Source organism: Limulus polyphemus, unplaced genomic scaffold (assembly GCF_000517525.1).
Source record: "Limulus polyphemus unplaced genomic scaffold, Limulus_polyphemus-2.1.2 Scaffold1809, whole genome shotgun sequence".
In the NCBI taxonomy this organism is placed as follows: domain Eukaryota; kingdom Metazoa; phylum Arthropoda; class Merostomata; order Xiphosura; family Limulidae; genus Limulus; species Limulus polyphemus.
This window is the reverse complement of record NW_013667419.1, coordinates 47,792-63,903: the sequence shown is the minus strand read 5'-3', so window position 1 is coordinate 63,903 and position 16,112 is coordinate 47,792. Positions and strand designations below refer to the sequence as shown.

Sequence of the window (16,112 nt, the reverse complement as noted above, 5' to 3'; positions counted from 1 at the left end):
GGGTATGCATCTCGTAACTCGAGCAATCTGGGGAAAAAATAGACAAACAAACAATCTGTTTTTCTTCTTCTTCTCTTATCTCAGTTTGAATAAATTAAAAACACTTTTGTTTTCTAGAATATTAACCTTTTAACCAAACTGAAAGAATTTTGGGTGCCTCATAATATGAGCAAACTAGAAGATAAATAGACAAATAAAAAAAGTCCTTTTTTTATTTACTTCAGTTTGAATACATTTTACAAATTTTTATCTTTGTATTTTCCAGTTAACACAAAGATTAGCTTGTTTCAGTTATAAGTATTCATTTTGTTTCTTTATGTTGACTGGCTTAGAGGTTAGAGTTTGTTTACATGAGTTAACAAGAATGTTGAATTACTTTGTTATTAGTTAACAAGGATATTAGTTGTCTTTGTTGTAGTTAACTAAGGTGTTAGTTGTCTTTGTTGTAGTTAACAAGGATATTAGTTGTTTTTGTTGTAGTTAACTAGGGTGTTAGTTGTATTTCTTTGTTTTTACTTAACAAGGATGTTAGGTATATATATTTGTTTTTAGTTAACAAGGATGTTAGTTATATATATTTGTTTTTAGTTAATAAGGATGTTTTTTTTATTTCTTTGTTTTTAGTTAACATGGATGTCAGTTGTATTTCTTTGTTTTTAGTGAACAAGGATGTTAGTTATATATATTTGTTTTTAGTTAATAAGGATGTTTTTTGTATTTCTTTGTTTTAAATTAACAAGGATGTTAATTGTGTTTCGTTGTTTTTCACTTTTGTAGACATGAGTTTAATTGTATCAGTTGACAAGGAGGTTAGTTTATATGATGTGGTTTGTGTACTTTTTTTCCTTCTGTTTTATTTTATTGTTCTTTATTTTAATACTGAAAGTATTTGAAAAGGGCATACTTGTTAAAAACCTGTATTAAAATGATTTCTAGTCAAATTTTATAATGAAGAAGTGAAACCTAATTTTGTGTCTGGTTGTTGACTTCAGTTTAATGACAACTCTATTGACACTTGGGAAGAATTAGAAGTCTTGAAGCTATTTCCTAACTTGGAAACAGTCTATCTGGAAAGAAACCCTGTAGCAGAAGACCCAATGTATCGTCGAAAGGTCATGATGATTGTTCCGTGGGTGAAGCAAATTGATGCTACCATGTGTCAGTAACATGTACAGTGTGTAAGTGCCTAACTTACAGCCTATTAGGGGTTTTGCCTAAACTTAAATTATTCTAATTATTTAGGGAGGGCTGAAAAGTAACCATAGTCAATTGATTTCTATTGACTACTATTAACATCACTGCATATGACAGCATATTATTACGAAGCTTTCACACAAATGTAGTTTTCCTAATTTTATTTTTGATCATTGGTATTACTACTATTGTTATTATTAAGACATTAAAAACCTTTATGCCTGAGCTACTTATATACTTATAAAATTTGGAATCTGAAAATGGGTAGGGGGGGGGTCTAAACTGGATGAGACCCCCTCACGGTGCCAGCCTTAATCTTAAATCATTGTTGGTGACTCTGAACCAGGACCAGGTTTTGAATAGTATGTGGATTAATGCTTTAGCTGCCAGATGTTGTTGAACCAGCACCCCAATTAACACTTAGAATAATGAGTGTTTTAGAATCAGGTATTAACTAATATCAGATTAACATTAACTCACAGGGGAATGTAAAACCATTTCTGACTAATATTCAGATTAATTAATGCTTTTCATATTATGTTTTGTAGAACAAAGTGTGAGCTAGTACATAGATTATATCTAGGTTACTTAAGGTTTGTAGAAACTTGTTCTTAGATATTGCAAGTATTTACACTCAGTCCATTTTATTAGCTACATAATGACTGTTGGTATTTGAAGTATATATGCTGCTGTGCCAAAATTATCAATTAATTCTTCATCATGTGACATTGCCCATGCAGCATAAGTGTTAAGGAATTAATGAATATGAATATATAGACACAAAACAAAGAATAGTAGCATACCATTTTGTGCATGGTGCAATATTATAATGAATTCGAAAGATAGCCTTCTGTTAGCTCTTGGAGGTGGAAGATTGGTGTATGAAATATTTACAATGTTTAATCATGCATCACCTACTGCCCATGAAACCATTGAATGATATCAGATTAGCCAGATGTGTTATAAGTTTTAAGAACATTTGTGTGTTTAGATTGTGATAATAAAGAATGAAAGAAACAGTCTTTACAACTCGTTTACAGTGAATAAAGCAGCCAGTGTGGCCATATGTGAATAAACAGCTTGTGTGAGGTCTGTATTGTGTGCTCTTCATAGATATAGATACTTGCCATATGTGAATAAACAGCTTGTGTGAGGTCTGTACTCTGTGCTTGTCATAGATATAGATACTTGCCATATGTGAATAAACAGCTTTTGTGAGGTCTGTATTGTGTGCTCTTCATAGATATAGATACTTGTCATATGTGAATAAACAGCTTGTGTGAGGTCTGTACTCTGTGCTCTTCATAGATATAGATACTTGTCATATGTGAATAAACAGCTTGTGTGAGGTCTGTATTGTGTGCTCTTCATAGATATAGATACTTGTCATATGTGAATAAACAGCTTCTGTGAGGTCTGTACTCTGTGCTCTTCATAGATATAGATACTTGTCATATGTGAATAAACAGCTTTTGTGAGATCTGTATTGTGTGCTCTTCATAGATATAGATACTAGTCATATGTGAGTAAACAGCTTCTGTGAGGTCTGTACTCTGTGCTCTTCATAGATACAGATACTTGTCACATGTGAATAAACAGCTTCTGTGAGATCTGTATCTGTGCTCTCATAGATACAGATACTTGTCACATGTGAATAAACAGCTTCTGTGAGATCTGTGCTCGTCATAGCTACAATACTAGTCATATGTGAATGAACATCTTGTTTGGAGTATATGTAGTATAAATATGTGTATTTTAGGAAGATCGGTATAAGCAAACTGCATATTATCCCAAAAGTGCTCAGGACCATTTTGTAAAGTCTATGAGCACTGGGAGTGCAAAGGTGGGTTTTTGATTCTCTATACTGATTAGAACTGCTTCACATAGTTTCAAAGTGCTGGGTTTGTGACCAGTTTAACTATGATTGTGTTATATCGAGTATATTAAAATTACATTGTGTGTTTTCTATGTCTTTGGTGTGGAATCTACCCTTGAAGTGGCTGAATACCCACAAATATCAAGAAATTCTGATGTTCACAATCTACTGTCCATGGCAGAATTGTTTATTGTGCTTAGTAGGTTAGTGTGTTGTTCCAGAAAAAAAATTATCTTCAATTTCAAAGTAAATGTAATTGTCTTGGTTTCTAATCTAAGCTCAAATTTGGAAACATCATTTTAGGTTCAATCAGGTTAGATTTCAGTTGTCCAGTTATTATCAACTAGTTAAGATTTTTAGGCCTCATTGAAGACAAGCTGTCAGCACACAGTTGAAGGTTGGATTTCAGTTGTCCAGTTGTTATCAACTAGTCAAGATTTTCAGGCTTCATTGAAGAGAGGTTGCCAGCACACAGTTGAAGGTTAGACTTTAGTTGTCCAGTTGTTATCAACTAGTCAAGATTTTCATGCCTCAGTGAAGACAAGTTGCCAGCACACAGTTGAAGGTTAGACTTTAGTTGTCCAGTTGTTATCAACTAGTCAAGATTTTCATGCCTCAGTGAAGACAAGTTGCCAGCACAAGTTCCACAGAATAGCAACAATTATTTAGGCAAGGTACTAATCTTCCCTGTAACATGTTAGAATACCATGCCAATTGCTATGGACCAGGCCCTCTTCTAAAATTGCTGTTTTTTTAACCACTCATCGGTGATAAGAACATTTTAACATTGGTCAAAGTAAAGAAGTTAAACCACATCATGATACAGATACATCTTAATGTAGCAAAAATTCTGGCTACATGCTTTGTAAATTATTTTGATAGGGCAGTATGGATTCTAAAGTGGATTTTCAAAATTTTAGTTAATATCTATTTGCAGCCAGTATATTTGAATACATCTGTTTCTTTATTTATTAACACTGTTTTTTTGTTAAGTTGTAGTTGAAGGCTAATATCCATATTATTGTAGTTTTATTAACATCTTTCTAATTTCCTCTATTTTAGGAATTCAAAACAAGATTTGAGGCTGTAGAGACAACTGACCAACTGTATAAGCTTACCTCTATGTTAGGAAATGATTGTTAAATTAAGTAATAATAATTTTCCACTAGTTTTTTTACTTTTAAAATGTAGAAGGTTGTGTATAGCCATGTAACATATAATCCTAATTGTGCTTATCAGTAGAATATAAAAACATTTGTCAACTAAATGCTAGAAAATCAAAAACGAAAAGTTAAGAAACTGGACTTATTATGGTGAGTAGGTTACTAAATTGCTTTTAAAATTTGCAAATTTTCGTTCTATTTTTTTCAGAAAGTAAGTGCTATTTTATTTTTTCATTTAACACTACTGGACTGATATTGTTTTAGCAGTAGTAGTTTGGAGAAGTTTTTGTTCAGGAAAGTTACACTTGTTGCTTCTGATAATATACGTCATAAAACCATAGAATTAACCATGTATTCAATTAGTGTATCAAGGGTTGCATGTTGGACATAATTACAGTACTTACCTTTATATATGCTTCTTAGTTGTCCTTGAAATATTTAACTACATCTGGATATTTCCGTTTGTAAAATATTACAAAATCAGATTTCATGTCATTAATAAATTTAAATTGTGAACCACATTGTTTTGTTTGCTCATTTTTTAAGTGGAAAAGCCATACAATGAATTATCTGACCTGTGTCCACCACAGGACTCATTCTCTGAATTTTAACATTATAAGCCCTCAAATTTACAAATGCCCCATCAGTTACGGTTGGGGGGGGGGTCATTATTTTATATTGTATTATTTTTGTATATTCTAAAACTATATAACAAATTCAGCTTCAATCTTCAAACAATTATCAATGTTTAGGGTCTGTTAGTAGATAATTGTACCGTTGAAATATAATTGTTTTGTATCAACTAATAAGGGACTTCAGCTTCTATCTTTAAACAATTATCAACCTATAAGGCAGTAGTTTCCAAACCTAAGGTTGTAGCAGGCTCTGGTGACGTCATCAGGTTGGAAAAAAAAGAAAAATCGTGTAGCGAACAAAGCTGAATTCGCCAGTTGAAATACGTTTTCGAATAGATGGGGTCATGCAGAATCGGAATGTCTGAAAAAGAGTCGTAACGGGAAAAAAAATAAAAGTTTGGGAACCACTACTATAAAGTCTGCAAGTAGATAGAAGTACAGTTCATCTGTGATTATGTTGTGTCAACGAAAAATAAAAGGACTGACAGTGTGTGTTGTTGTGTCAACGAAAAATAAAAGGACTAATATTGTGTGTTTCATCATATTCCTTGGATGGGGAACCGAACCTGAAAACCTAAATTACGAACAAGATAAAACTGGACTTGTAAACGGACATAATGTATGTCTTACTCAAAACTTGAATTTAAACCTTAAAACAAGAACATTTTTCTCCTTTTCTAATGGTAATCGTGAAGAGGTTTTCTTTACAATTTACTGCATTATGGCAACTAAATTACCTTTGGTCGTATTTCATTATTTCTGTGCTAGCACCACGAGGCTGGAAGAAATGGACATTTAAACACAGGTTCATGAAAACAAACTGTCCCTTGAATTTATTGGTTTAGTTTTCTACATGAAAATATTGAGTGTACAGTTATGCTAAAGCATAACGAGAATTCAAGATCTATTTAAAATTTACAATCTTATTAATTGAAATATATATATATATATATATAAAAACGAACCATTAGCATTGATATTTGTTAAGAATGATTTAATGAAATTATTAATACATGAAATTTTTGTATACATTATAAGGCACTATTGGTGTTGCCACCAAGATTTGTAAAATACACTGAACAAATTATCCTTTCAAATTTACAACAGTAACAACTAAAAACCCTTTTAAAATTCTTATTATGATACTCATTATGCAACTCAATACATACAGAAACTAGAAGTGCAAATGTGTATTTTCCCTGTGGATCCAGACTTCTGAGATACCCTGTAGAACGTTTGCACTAACAACACTACCAAAAGATCAGTACATAATATTATCTCACTTTCGTTTATCATTATGTTGGTCAAAATATCTAAGCACGTCGCACGAGGAAGTCTAAGATAAAAGAACAGGCTGATAGTCACTGTTAATTGTAGATATATAAAAACACGAACGATAAAGTTGTTCTTACTGCTTTGTACAAATTGTAAGGCACCAGTGGTGTTGCCAGTAAGATCTTAACACGCTGAACGATCATATAAACGAAATATACAAGAATAACAAACACTAACTAACGAGTACATCAGTATACAATACAAGGTCACCTATACAAATAGGACTTCTAGCAATTCAAGGTCATCAAATGTAAGTTTAACACGCCCATAAACGTGTAATATACGAAAAAAATTTTAGTAAAACTTCTGTTACTCTTAATGGTCATCAAATTCTATCACAGGGTGCTGTATAGTTAGTATTATTAGGTACAAATACAATTGAAATCAAATTAATTGTACTCTTGTTTCATAGTAATAGTTAGAAATTAAACTATATTCTAAATGAAACAAGTGTATAATCATGGCTGGAGACGCCTTGAATGGGTAATGAAGAAAAACTTTAATATAATGACAAAACCTTGTTGAAACGTTGTACATTTGCTGTTATGTTAAACTTGTATTAAAGTTTTCTCCATTACCCATTCAAGCCGTCTCCAGTCATTATTACTCTCAAAGTGGGTTCCTCGTCATCGAAAGTGTGTAATCACTTTTGCCATGCCCTGTATAATGCAAAAAATAAGATTTATAACTTACTTGAAACAAAAACTTACATTCTACATTTCATCGTCTTAAAAATTGAAAACACATATTTTGGTAATCCCGTGTATTTGTATCTCGCTATAAAGCATGAAGAGTACGTTTTCTTCGATCAAGACTACTACAAGGTGGGTAAAAAAGAATGGACCCCCCCCCCATTATTTAAAACTCATGTTAACAATTTAGTTTCTTGCGTTTTATAATGATATCGTACCTTTGCTACATGAAACAACTGACGCTTTGATACAAAACACTGTTGAAAATTATGCTGAGGAGGATGATGCAACGTGGAGACCTATTATCCTATATCATGAAAATGATGGTCAACAGACAGACATTTTGGATTATTAATCGATCTTTCTGTTAGTCTGTGTCAATACGTAAATATGCAATAAATTTTCTTCGTGTACACTATCTTTATTTGAGGGGTTGCCTAAGGGTTTTTGCCCACCTTGTACATCACAAGGCTAGCTGAAATGGTATTTAGGCTATGATTGGCCGATAGACAATTATGTCAATGCCTGGCTACTTTGAATGCATGAAATGCGAGAATGGACAGATGCGCAGGTCTCATGTTGGCAACTGTTAAACTTTTTAATTAAATACAACACTTGCACTAATAATAATACGAAAAAAAATCATTACATAATATTATCTTACTTTCGTTGATCAGAATATCTAAGTAAGTCGCACCAGGAAATCTAAGACGAAAGAACAGGTTGATGGTTACGAACAGATTTAAATTTTATAAAATGTTACGTTGTGTTAAAGATTGCAAAAAAATACATAATTCGCGGAAAAGTGAGCATCTACCGATTTCATTATCGTACAATTTAAACATATTCTTGAAAGCTGTTTTCATGTCTTTTTCCTTTATTACCTTTCTCTACTTTTCAATGGAAGCTTCAAGTTTTCTTAGTAAAAGGCAAACGAAAACTGAACCGGAAGCAATAACAGTTTTTGTCATTTTATTTCAAGTGTTTTACCAAGGATGCATGGTACACGAGACGGCGCGTGACCATACGGTGACGTAACACGCCACAAGACTACAAGTCATGTAACATACGCAAAGAACAACCCTCGTAATTTAGTAGTCTTGATCTGCGGTCATGTTTCTCTATTTTCATAACAGCACCATGAGGAAGAGTTGGAGAAACACTCGTTAAACTAGTTTCGTAAATAAAACTGAACGTGAAAGCATAAAATATCACTGCTAATTGTAGATATATAAAAACAGCTTTGTACAAATTGTAAGGCACCAGTGGTGTTGCCACTACGATCTTAACACGCTGAACGATCATACCTGTTTCAAATATAACAAACTCTGACTAACATGCACATCAGTATATAATACAAGACCACTGATACAAATAGGACTTCTGGCAAGTCTTAAGGCAGTCGAATCTAAGTTATGCCCATAAATGATATAGGAAAACACAGTGTTAATAAAACTTCCGTTACATTATATGGTCATCAAATGCTATCACAGGTTTGACAAAATGTGCAGTGTCACCACACAGGAAATATTGATGTTAACTCAGCGTGTATTACATTACCAAATCTTAACATAATGTTACGTATACATAACAGCGTGTCATAAAGAAGTTGGTAGTAGCGAAACGTCAATATTTAATTAAGGTCATTTGAAAAGACACATCTGAATGCATTAATTTGTTATATTGGAATATGTACATACATACACACACACACACACACACACACACATCCAATTATATATGTTGGTGTACAGCAAACTCCCATAATCAACAAACAATCGATAGGAACAGCACGCACACTGCTACTTCTTGGCGAGAAACCCCCAAGCCACAATACAACACTCCACCAATTAACACCTTCCACGAGCTAGATACCACCACCTGCTTACCCATACCTATAAATATCCACCAACAGTAATCACAATTCACACAACATTCAGCCTTGATAATGGATGCAGACATCGGTCTTGTTTAACAAAATCTGCCTATATATGCTGAAAACATGATTACGATATAAGGATTGTTTCTAAATTTCGCGAAAACTACACAAGGACTAACTATTTCTAGTCATTCCTAATTTTGAACTGCTAGATTAGAGCAGTGGTCCTCAAACTGGGTGCACGCCCTCTAGGGGGAAAGTTACCCCAGAAAGTATTTAGTGCTATTCTAATACCGTACTAACGGCCCTGAAGTACGGTGAAGGTTTCAGAGGACACGGGTCGCGAACCCTTTAACATCCGAGTACTCTAACCAGTATGTTACGTTCGGCCCAAAAAATTTACGGGAATCTACTGTCAGGCAGAGTAAGAATACTCGGTTTTGTCAATCACGGGAGACTACTGTCAGGCAGAGTAAGAATACTCGGTTTTGTCAATCACGGGAGACTACTGTCAGGCAGAGTAAGAATACTCGGTTTTGTCAATCACGGGAGACTACTGTCAGGCAGAGTAAGAATACTCGGTTTTGTCAATCACGGGAGACTACTGTCAGGCAGAGTAAGAATACTCGGTTTTGTCAATCACGGGAGACTACTGTCAGGCAGAGTAAGAATACTCGGTTTTGTCAATCACGGGAGACTACTGTCAGGCAGAGTAAGAATACTCGGTTTTGTCAAGAGTGAATTGTTCACTGGTACATAAATGAAATAATAATAATAAATAAGAACAAATCAACTTTTCTTTACTTCCTTTATCATTGACTGATATAGTAACCATCCCCTTAACACAAGCTACAACTGGCAAGGGATATCACTATGCACTCTACTTTCAACTTGAGATTTACAGACAATTTTATTTTGATAAGTAACATAAAATATCATAAAATTAATGGTGTTTCTGGGAACGTTTTACTGAAGGAGGGAGAAGTTAGGTGCTATCAAATATAAGAAAAAAAATAGTTGTTGTTTTTTGCCTTATTTTTTAATTATCAAAAAAGCCGAAATTAACTTGCAGTCTTTTTCACAGCTTTTGTTTCGAACTACAATTAAACTAACCCCTAGGTTTCATGTGATTGGAGCTACTTCTGATATGGTTTCAAACTACAATTAAACTTACCCCTACGTTTCACATCTGATTGGAGCTACTTCTGATATTGTTTCAAACTACAATTAAACTTACCCCTACGTTTCACATCTGATTGGAGCTACTTCTGATATTGTTTCAAACTACGATTAAACTTACCCCTACGTTTCATCTGATTGGAGCTACTTCTTTCGGTTTAAGTTATGTAATTTGACTACCCCATCCGTTAGAAAAATAACTTTCATATCAGTGGAAGTCACAATAGAAGGACTACCAGAGGTCACTAATGGGAGTCTTCCTCCCCACGTCGGTGACACGCCCCTGCACAACAAATGGATTTATTTCACACAAATCACTAATTCATTAGAAATCCGATGAGATGGATAATAGAGCATTTAAGGAATCAGACAACGTAAACATTTACGTTTAAAATACACGAGACTACTAGCAGAGTAGTATATAGCAAGTACTGCACTGTTATCTATGTTCAAAAATAATCTATAGGAGTTGAGAAAAGTTGCTGTATAGTTGGTATTATTTGGTTGGTACTAAAGAAAATCGTAAGAAGACAAAGTAAATGAAATTAATTATTTTCTGTCTCATAGTAATAGTTAGAAATTAAACTACGTTCTAAACGAAACAAGCGTATACTCATATTTGCCATACCCTGTATAATACAGAGGTTAGGATTTATAACTTCTTGAAATAAAAATGTATATTCTAAATTTCATCATAGAAATCGAAAACACCCATTTTCCTCCACTTTGTTTATATATATACAACATAAGAAATAGGAGGGTAATGTGATGAAGTGTAGACTTAATAAAACATATCTCCAATGTACAATAACGTATCATTCTGGAAGATTCTGTTTTAATGGGATGTATCAACCACTGGATACTGAAGAGCAAAAGTAAACTTGTACAAAATCGGTGATATCATGTTACCATGGTCTCCATACACATTCATTTTCTATCTCCTGTGGAGACGAACGGCGTCTGGCTAAAACAGGCATTCTGTCATTTAACGTTCTTGGTTGATCCCTGTTTAATTTTCTTGTATTGGACTGCATTCTGGTGAAATTAGCTTTCTGAGATAAGGATGAATATTTTGAACTTCGTTTCATACTGTTAAGTTCATCATAGAATGGTTTTGCATTTTCACACACTTTGAATAAGTTATAGTTCTCTGGGTTACTAAAGTTTGGAACGTTTCTGCAACTGTCAACGTGGCATTTAGGCTTAGGAGTATCATCAATATCTGAACTTTTCTGTTCTTGTATAGATAACGTTGGAGATTCAAAACATACTTCAGAACCCGACTCACTTCCTGATGGGCTATGACTGCTTACACTGGAACTCGCTGGGATATACGATTCGGTAAGCGTTTCTCTGCCCCGCAGACGTTCGATGCTGTTATCTTCTGAAGGGACCAGTAAGCTTAACTGTCGCTGGAGTGCTTGACTGGAAAGTATAAAGGCAAAGTCACCACTAAGGAGCCTGTTTGGGTTGAGTGGAAGTCTGTTGAAACGTTTCTCTATATCTGAAAGTCCCTGGGGAACACTGTTGTTGTTAACATCATGATCTTCTGTTAAAGTATTCAATCCACCAGGAATTTGAATACCAAGCGACTGTAAGTGGCTAAACACATACGATACTTGAGGAATATCCACTACTGGTCCCACATAGTTAAACGATGTAGCATTATTAAGACTGATCATACAACTTCCCAGGTGTCTAAGGAGACGTTGACGGAGAGCATGGTCCACGTCTTTTATCCGGCGAAGGTATCTTCTAACTTCACTAGCACAATCATTAAATCCAGATCGAAACTTCCTAAGGACAGCGGGATCGGTTGCCAAGGCAGCTGAAACATATTAGAAATATTAATTATTTACCTAACAGAACATAACATAAATAGAATAATAAATAGGCTTATATCTATGATTAAGTTCATGTAAACTACAGAAGTTTTATTTTTTTCCTCATTGGATCTATTTATTATATCTGCCACAAGTTACTGTCCAAGAATACTTTCGTTCAATACCAGAACTCCAAATTGAAATCCAAAATGGACAAATTAAGTGGAATGTGGGAAGAGGGAGTGGGTATCTGTAACTTACCAGGGGAATGTGGGAAGAGGGAGTGGGTATCTGTAACTTACAAGATTATTTTTAAATCACAAATGCGTAGCCAGCTTTTGGCATTTAAACTTTTAATACCTGCCACACGAGCCAACCCGACATTTTGATGTGGATCCAAACAAACGAGTCATTCCAGAAAGGTTTGAGTTGTTTTGATTACACAAAGAAAATATGTTTGGCACTATTTTCGAGGTCTAAGTCACTGAACCAGACCCGTGACCATGAGAGCCAACAAGAAGTTATCTTGTAAATGTAAAGTAAAACGATGTAGCAATGAAACATGCTTGAAATGTTCTGGATATGATTGTGCATGTGATGGATTAATTGTAGCAATTAAACTAAACCGTGGGTCCAGGTCGGATGAGGGAATAACTTATTCGAAGATATCCCAATCTATTTGAAATACCAGTTGAATCGGAGATTCTTCAACTGATTACTGCATTGACAGCGAAACATAAAACAATGGCCACAACAGTTATCGTTATCTTCAAAAACGGGGGATTGGAATCATATATAAGAAATCATTAGTTTCAATATTTTGTTAAACTAACGGCACAGTAAAGCCCAAAGCTGCAGTGTTGTAGTTGAATCACATACACGATACATTACAAGATGACTTCCCTAGAGATTCTCACATTAAAACTGCCATTTCTGCAATAAACAGTAAATACAAGAAGGATGGTACAATGTCCAGTATGGTACCACCATAGTATAATCCATATAGATTTCATCATGTCATATTTTCATTAATATTCAGTTTTTGTTGTTTTAGAAGTTGTGCTGAGCTTCATTCATCAAGATCTATCGAAATAACCCTAAATCACCGGTTTCCGGAATGACCCTCCCTGTTGACCATGCTAGGCTCAGTACTGAAATATGCTGGGCTGGCTCGTGTGGCAGATATTAATAATAAACGCTTCTCACTTTGGATCCAATGAATTTTGCCAGAACACTGCCGAGAGGTTAGCCAAAATAAGCTAGAAAATAGTGCTCAACTGAATTATAACAATTAAAAATTATTCTATATAGTAAAGCTTCATTAAATGTAACTGACTACGTTAAAAAAAAGTGCTTAGCTAAACTGTAATCCATAGAATGGATGGCCGGACAGTTCGCTACTGAACGTTTCGTTACTTGAGTATTTCGCTACCTGATAATTTTATGTTATAATCTTCCTTACATATCTTATTTAAGGTCATAAAATAAAAATTTTCGTCAGTATTAGTTCATTAGACAAACACTCCAGCCAGTAAAATATCGGTAAATATTTCTTCAATGTTAGTTTCTTAGAGAAACACTCTTTCAAAATAAAAAAGGCTCTTATGTTCTAAACCATTTTATTTAAAATGAAAGATCTAACTTTTTAAAAATGAATCAGGCTTAATGAATCAGCCATAATGACTTACTTATACGTAGCTGCAACAGGTAGCGAAATGTCATAGAATGGAGTCTGTACATTATTTCACATATAATTAACATCTCGTAATTACGCAGTCACGGTGGTTTAATTACATAGAAACATCAATTCTAAAATCTACTAATAATATAATATTTACAAAGAACGTGACAATAAAACCAATTATTATGTATACAGCAACAAACCTGTCATGTGTTGTCTTTGTAAACTTTGTAAATAACGAACTGTTAACTCCAGGACGTCTGCTTTCTCCAACTTTGAACGCCTGGCGGGCTGAAATAAATAAAAATATGTTTAACATAATTTATATAGCGAAAAAAAGTGTAAATTAGAGACGCATTGAAACAAGAAAAATCATGGTTTGGGTAGGCGACTAATTAACAAGAATATTAGTATAAACTTATGTGATGGCTTGGTTCAGTAACTTTTAGATAAAAGCTTACTTTTTGAACGAGTAACTTGGTAAAAAAAATATAAGGAATCAGTTTGCTTTACAGACAAGCAAGTAATTGTACAGAATATCTGAGAAGTCTGGAACCATAGGCGATTTGCAACTTTTCTCAATTTCAGAGCTTGGTTAAATGACACCTCCCAGGATATTGGATTGTCAGACATGGTCCTCAGGAAAGCCCCCCCCCCCTCCAAGATTTCCAGACTTGATTCCCACAGATTTCTTTTTTTCTGGGGGTTGCTCAAGGCACGTGTGTATAAAGAAAACATAGGGGACACCGAACATCTGAAATAACGAATTCGTGACGAATGTCGGACCATTGACATGAACATACTTCGTAGTGTTCAAAGAGAATACAAGTACCATCCCCAAACTTGTTCCGAATTACGAGAGCAGCATGCGAAACACATTCTGTAATATTCGTTTAAAAGCCTATGATTACAGACTTTTCGGACACACTGTACATCTAGCAAGTAATAAAACCTTTATTAAGGCACGAAGACAGTTGAAAATATGAAGGTTTATAGCTTTATCACTGACCGACAATTTTTTTAACGTAGTTAGCGACAAAAATCTTAACTGATTTAAAAATACATTAAAATATATGGGGTGACAGTTTGTTAACGAAAAAGAAATATTGATATTTTTACTATCGAGCATCTTGCTTTGAATATTGTGTTAGGACGACATTTTGGAACATTTGTATCTTGAATAAGAAATACACAAGTGTCCCGAAACGTCATCAAAACATAATATTCAAAGCAAGATGACTGATAGTAAAAAAAAACTTTCTGATTATGCCATGCTCTTTTTCGAATCTCTTTCTTCAAACAAATACATTAGTAAAAATACGATTTACATATTAATTCAATGCCCAACAATCAACTTTAGACGTAAAACGTGACAGCAAATTTCCGAAAACTTCAGCTTCTCTCGAGCAGCTGAAGGTTTGTGAAATTGTCGATTTCCTTCGTTAACATTGGCAGTAAATATATTACTGTACAAAGAAATTAGGAAAAATGTAAATGAGATATTAATTCACAGACCAACATACAACTCTGTATGTAATACATGATAGAATCATCATTAAAAATACTGGACAGCTTTATGAATGTTCACTAAAACTCACATCTCTGTTTAAAGCTTCTGATACAAGTTTTTTCAGCTCTTCTAAAGACTGGTTGAAACGTGCCCGTCTCCTCTTCTCTACGAGGGGTTTTGCGGCCTGTAAAAATAACAGAAGGTGAAATTCAAAACATTTAGAAGCTTTGTAGGTTTACTTAATATGGTAAGTTGAGGATAGAACAGAAGAGTAAAGATGAAATGGTTAAAAAATATAAAAAAATATTGTTGACTTCCTTTGAAGATTGTTTTTAAACATTCCTTTCCCGTAGTTACCAACCATACAGAAATTCATGAATGTTTGATACATCTCGTTAAAATGCTGGATTCGGTGGTTGTTACGCCACCAACCATACAGAAATGCATGAATGTTTGATACATCTCGTTAAAATGCTGGATTCGGTGGTTGTTACGCCACCAACCATACAAAAATTCATGAATGTTTGATACATTTCGTTAAGATGCTGGATTCGGTGGTTATTACGCCACCAACCATACAGAAATTCATGAATGTTTGATACATCTCGTTAAAATGCTGGATTCGGTGGTTGTTACGCCACCAACCATACAGAAATTCATGAATGTTTGATACATCTCGTTAAAATGCTGGATTCGGTGGTTGTTACGCCAGTGGTTCCGATATTATGTAATATGTAAAATACAGAAAACAGGAAATGAGTTCCATCATATGTACATATGCATGGTCAAAGGCTGTATGTGGGTCAATTAAAAATGTATTATTTACAGTGAATTTACAGTAACTGTATTGATTCACACGAGTCATAAATGATGAAAATTTAATGCACTTTTATATGTCTAGTTGATGGTTTAATTCACCATCTTAAATACAATATGAAACGTACGAATAGAAATTTACGTAAAGATACAGCGATTCACGTCCAGCCTTAACCTCTCACCAGGCATATACATACTGTTGCGTCAGCAGTCACATGAATACAGTGACGCAACGTTTCTAGAATTATCATGTACTTTGGCGAATGCTCTAGTATTTACTAGTAGGGTACGCTGGTATATAAAAGATGGGAATGTAATGTGTGGGTAGA

General features: G+C 34.2%; 2 protein-coding genes across 5 annotated transcripts in view; one reads left to right on the top strand and one right to left on the bottom strand.

Annotated features, from left to right (window-relative positions):
• LOC106465005 (protein phosphatase 1 regulatory subunit 7-like) overlaps positions 1–4,324 on the top strand; it is a 40,184-nt gene extending 35,860 nt beyond the window's left edge. For all 4 annotated transcript variants that reach the window (XM_022392828.1, XM_022392827.1, XM_022392829.1 and 1 more), the window contains exons 10-11: positions 993–1,178; positions 4,133–4,324. In XM_022392828.1, the coding sequence (XP_022248536.1) occupies positions 993–1,166 (174 nt within the window). In that variant the 3' untranslated portion in view covers positions 1,167–1,178; positions 4,133–4,324. The remainder of the gene's footprint in view (positions 1–992; positions 1,179–4,132) is intronic.
• Positions 4,325–8,813: 4,489 nt separating this feature from the next.
• The window catches only part of LOC106465004 (protein hairy-like), a 12,083-nt gene continuing 4,784 nt past the window's right edge, over positions 8,814–16,112 (bottom strand). The window contains exons 2-4 of the mRNA XM_013925194.2: positions 15,056–15,151; positions 13,661–13,748; positions 8,814–11,781 (exon numbers count right to left, since the gene is read on the bottom strand). Of these exons, the coding sequence (XP_013780648.1) occupies positions 10,859–11,781; positions 13,661–13,748; positions 15,056–15,151 (1,107 nt within the window). The 3' untranslated portion in view covers positions 8,814–10,858. The remainder of the gene's footprint in view (positions 11,782–13,660; positions 13,749–15,055; positions 15,152–16,112) is intronic.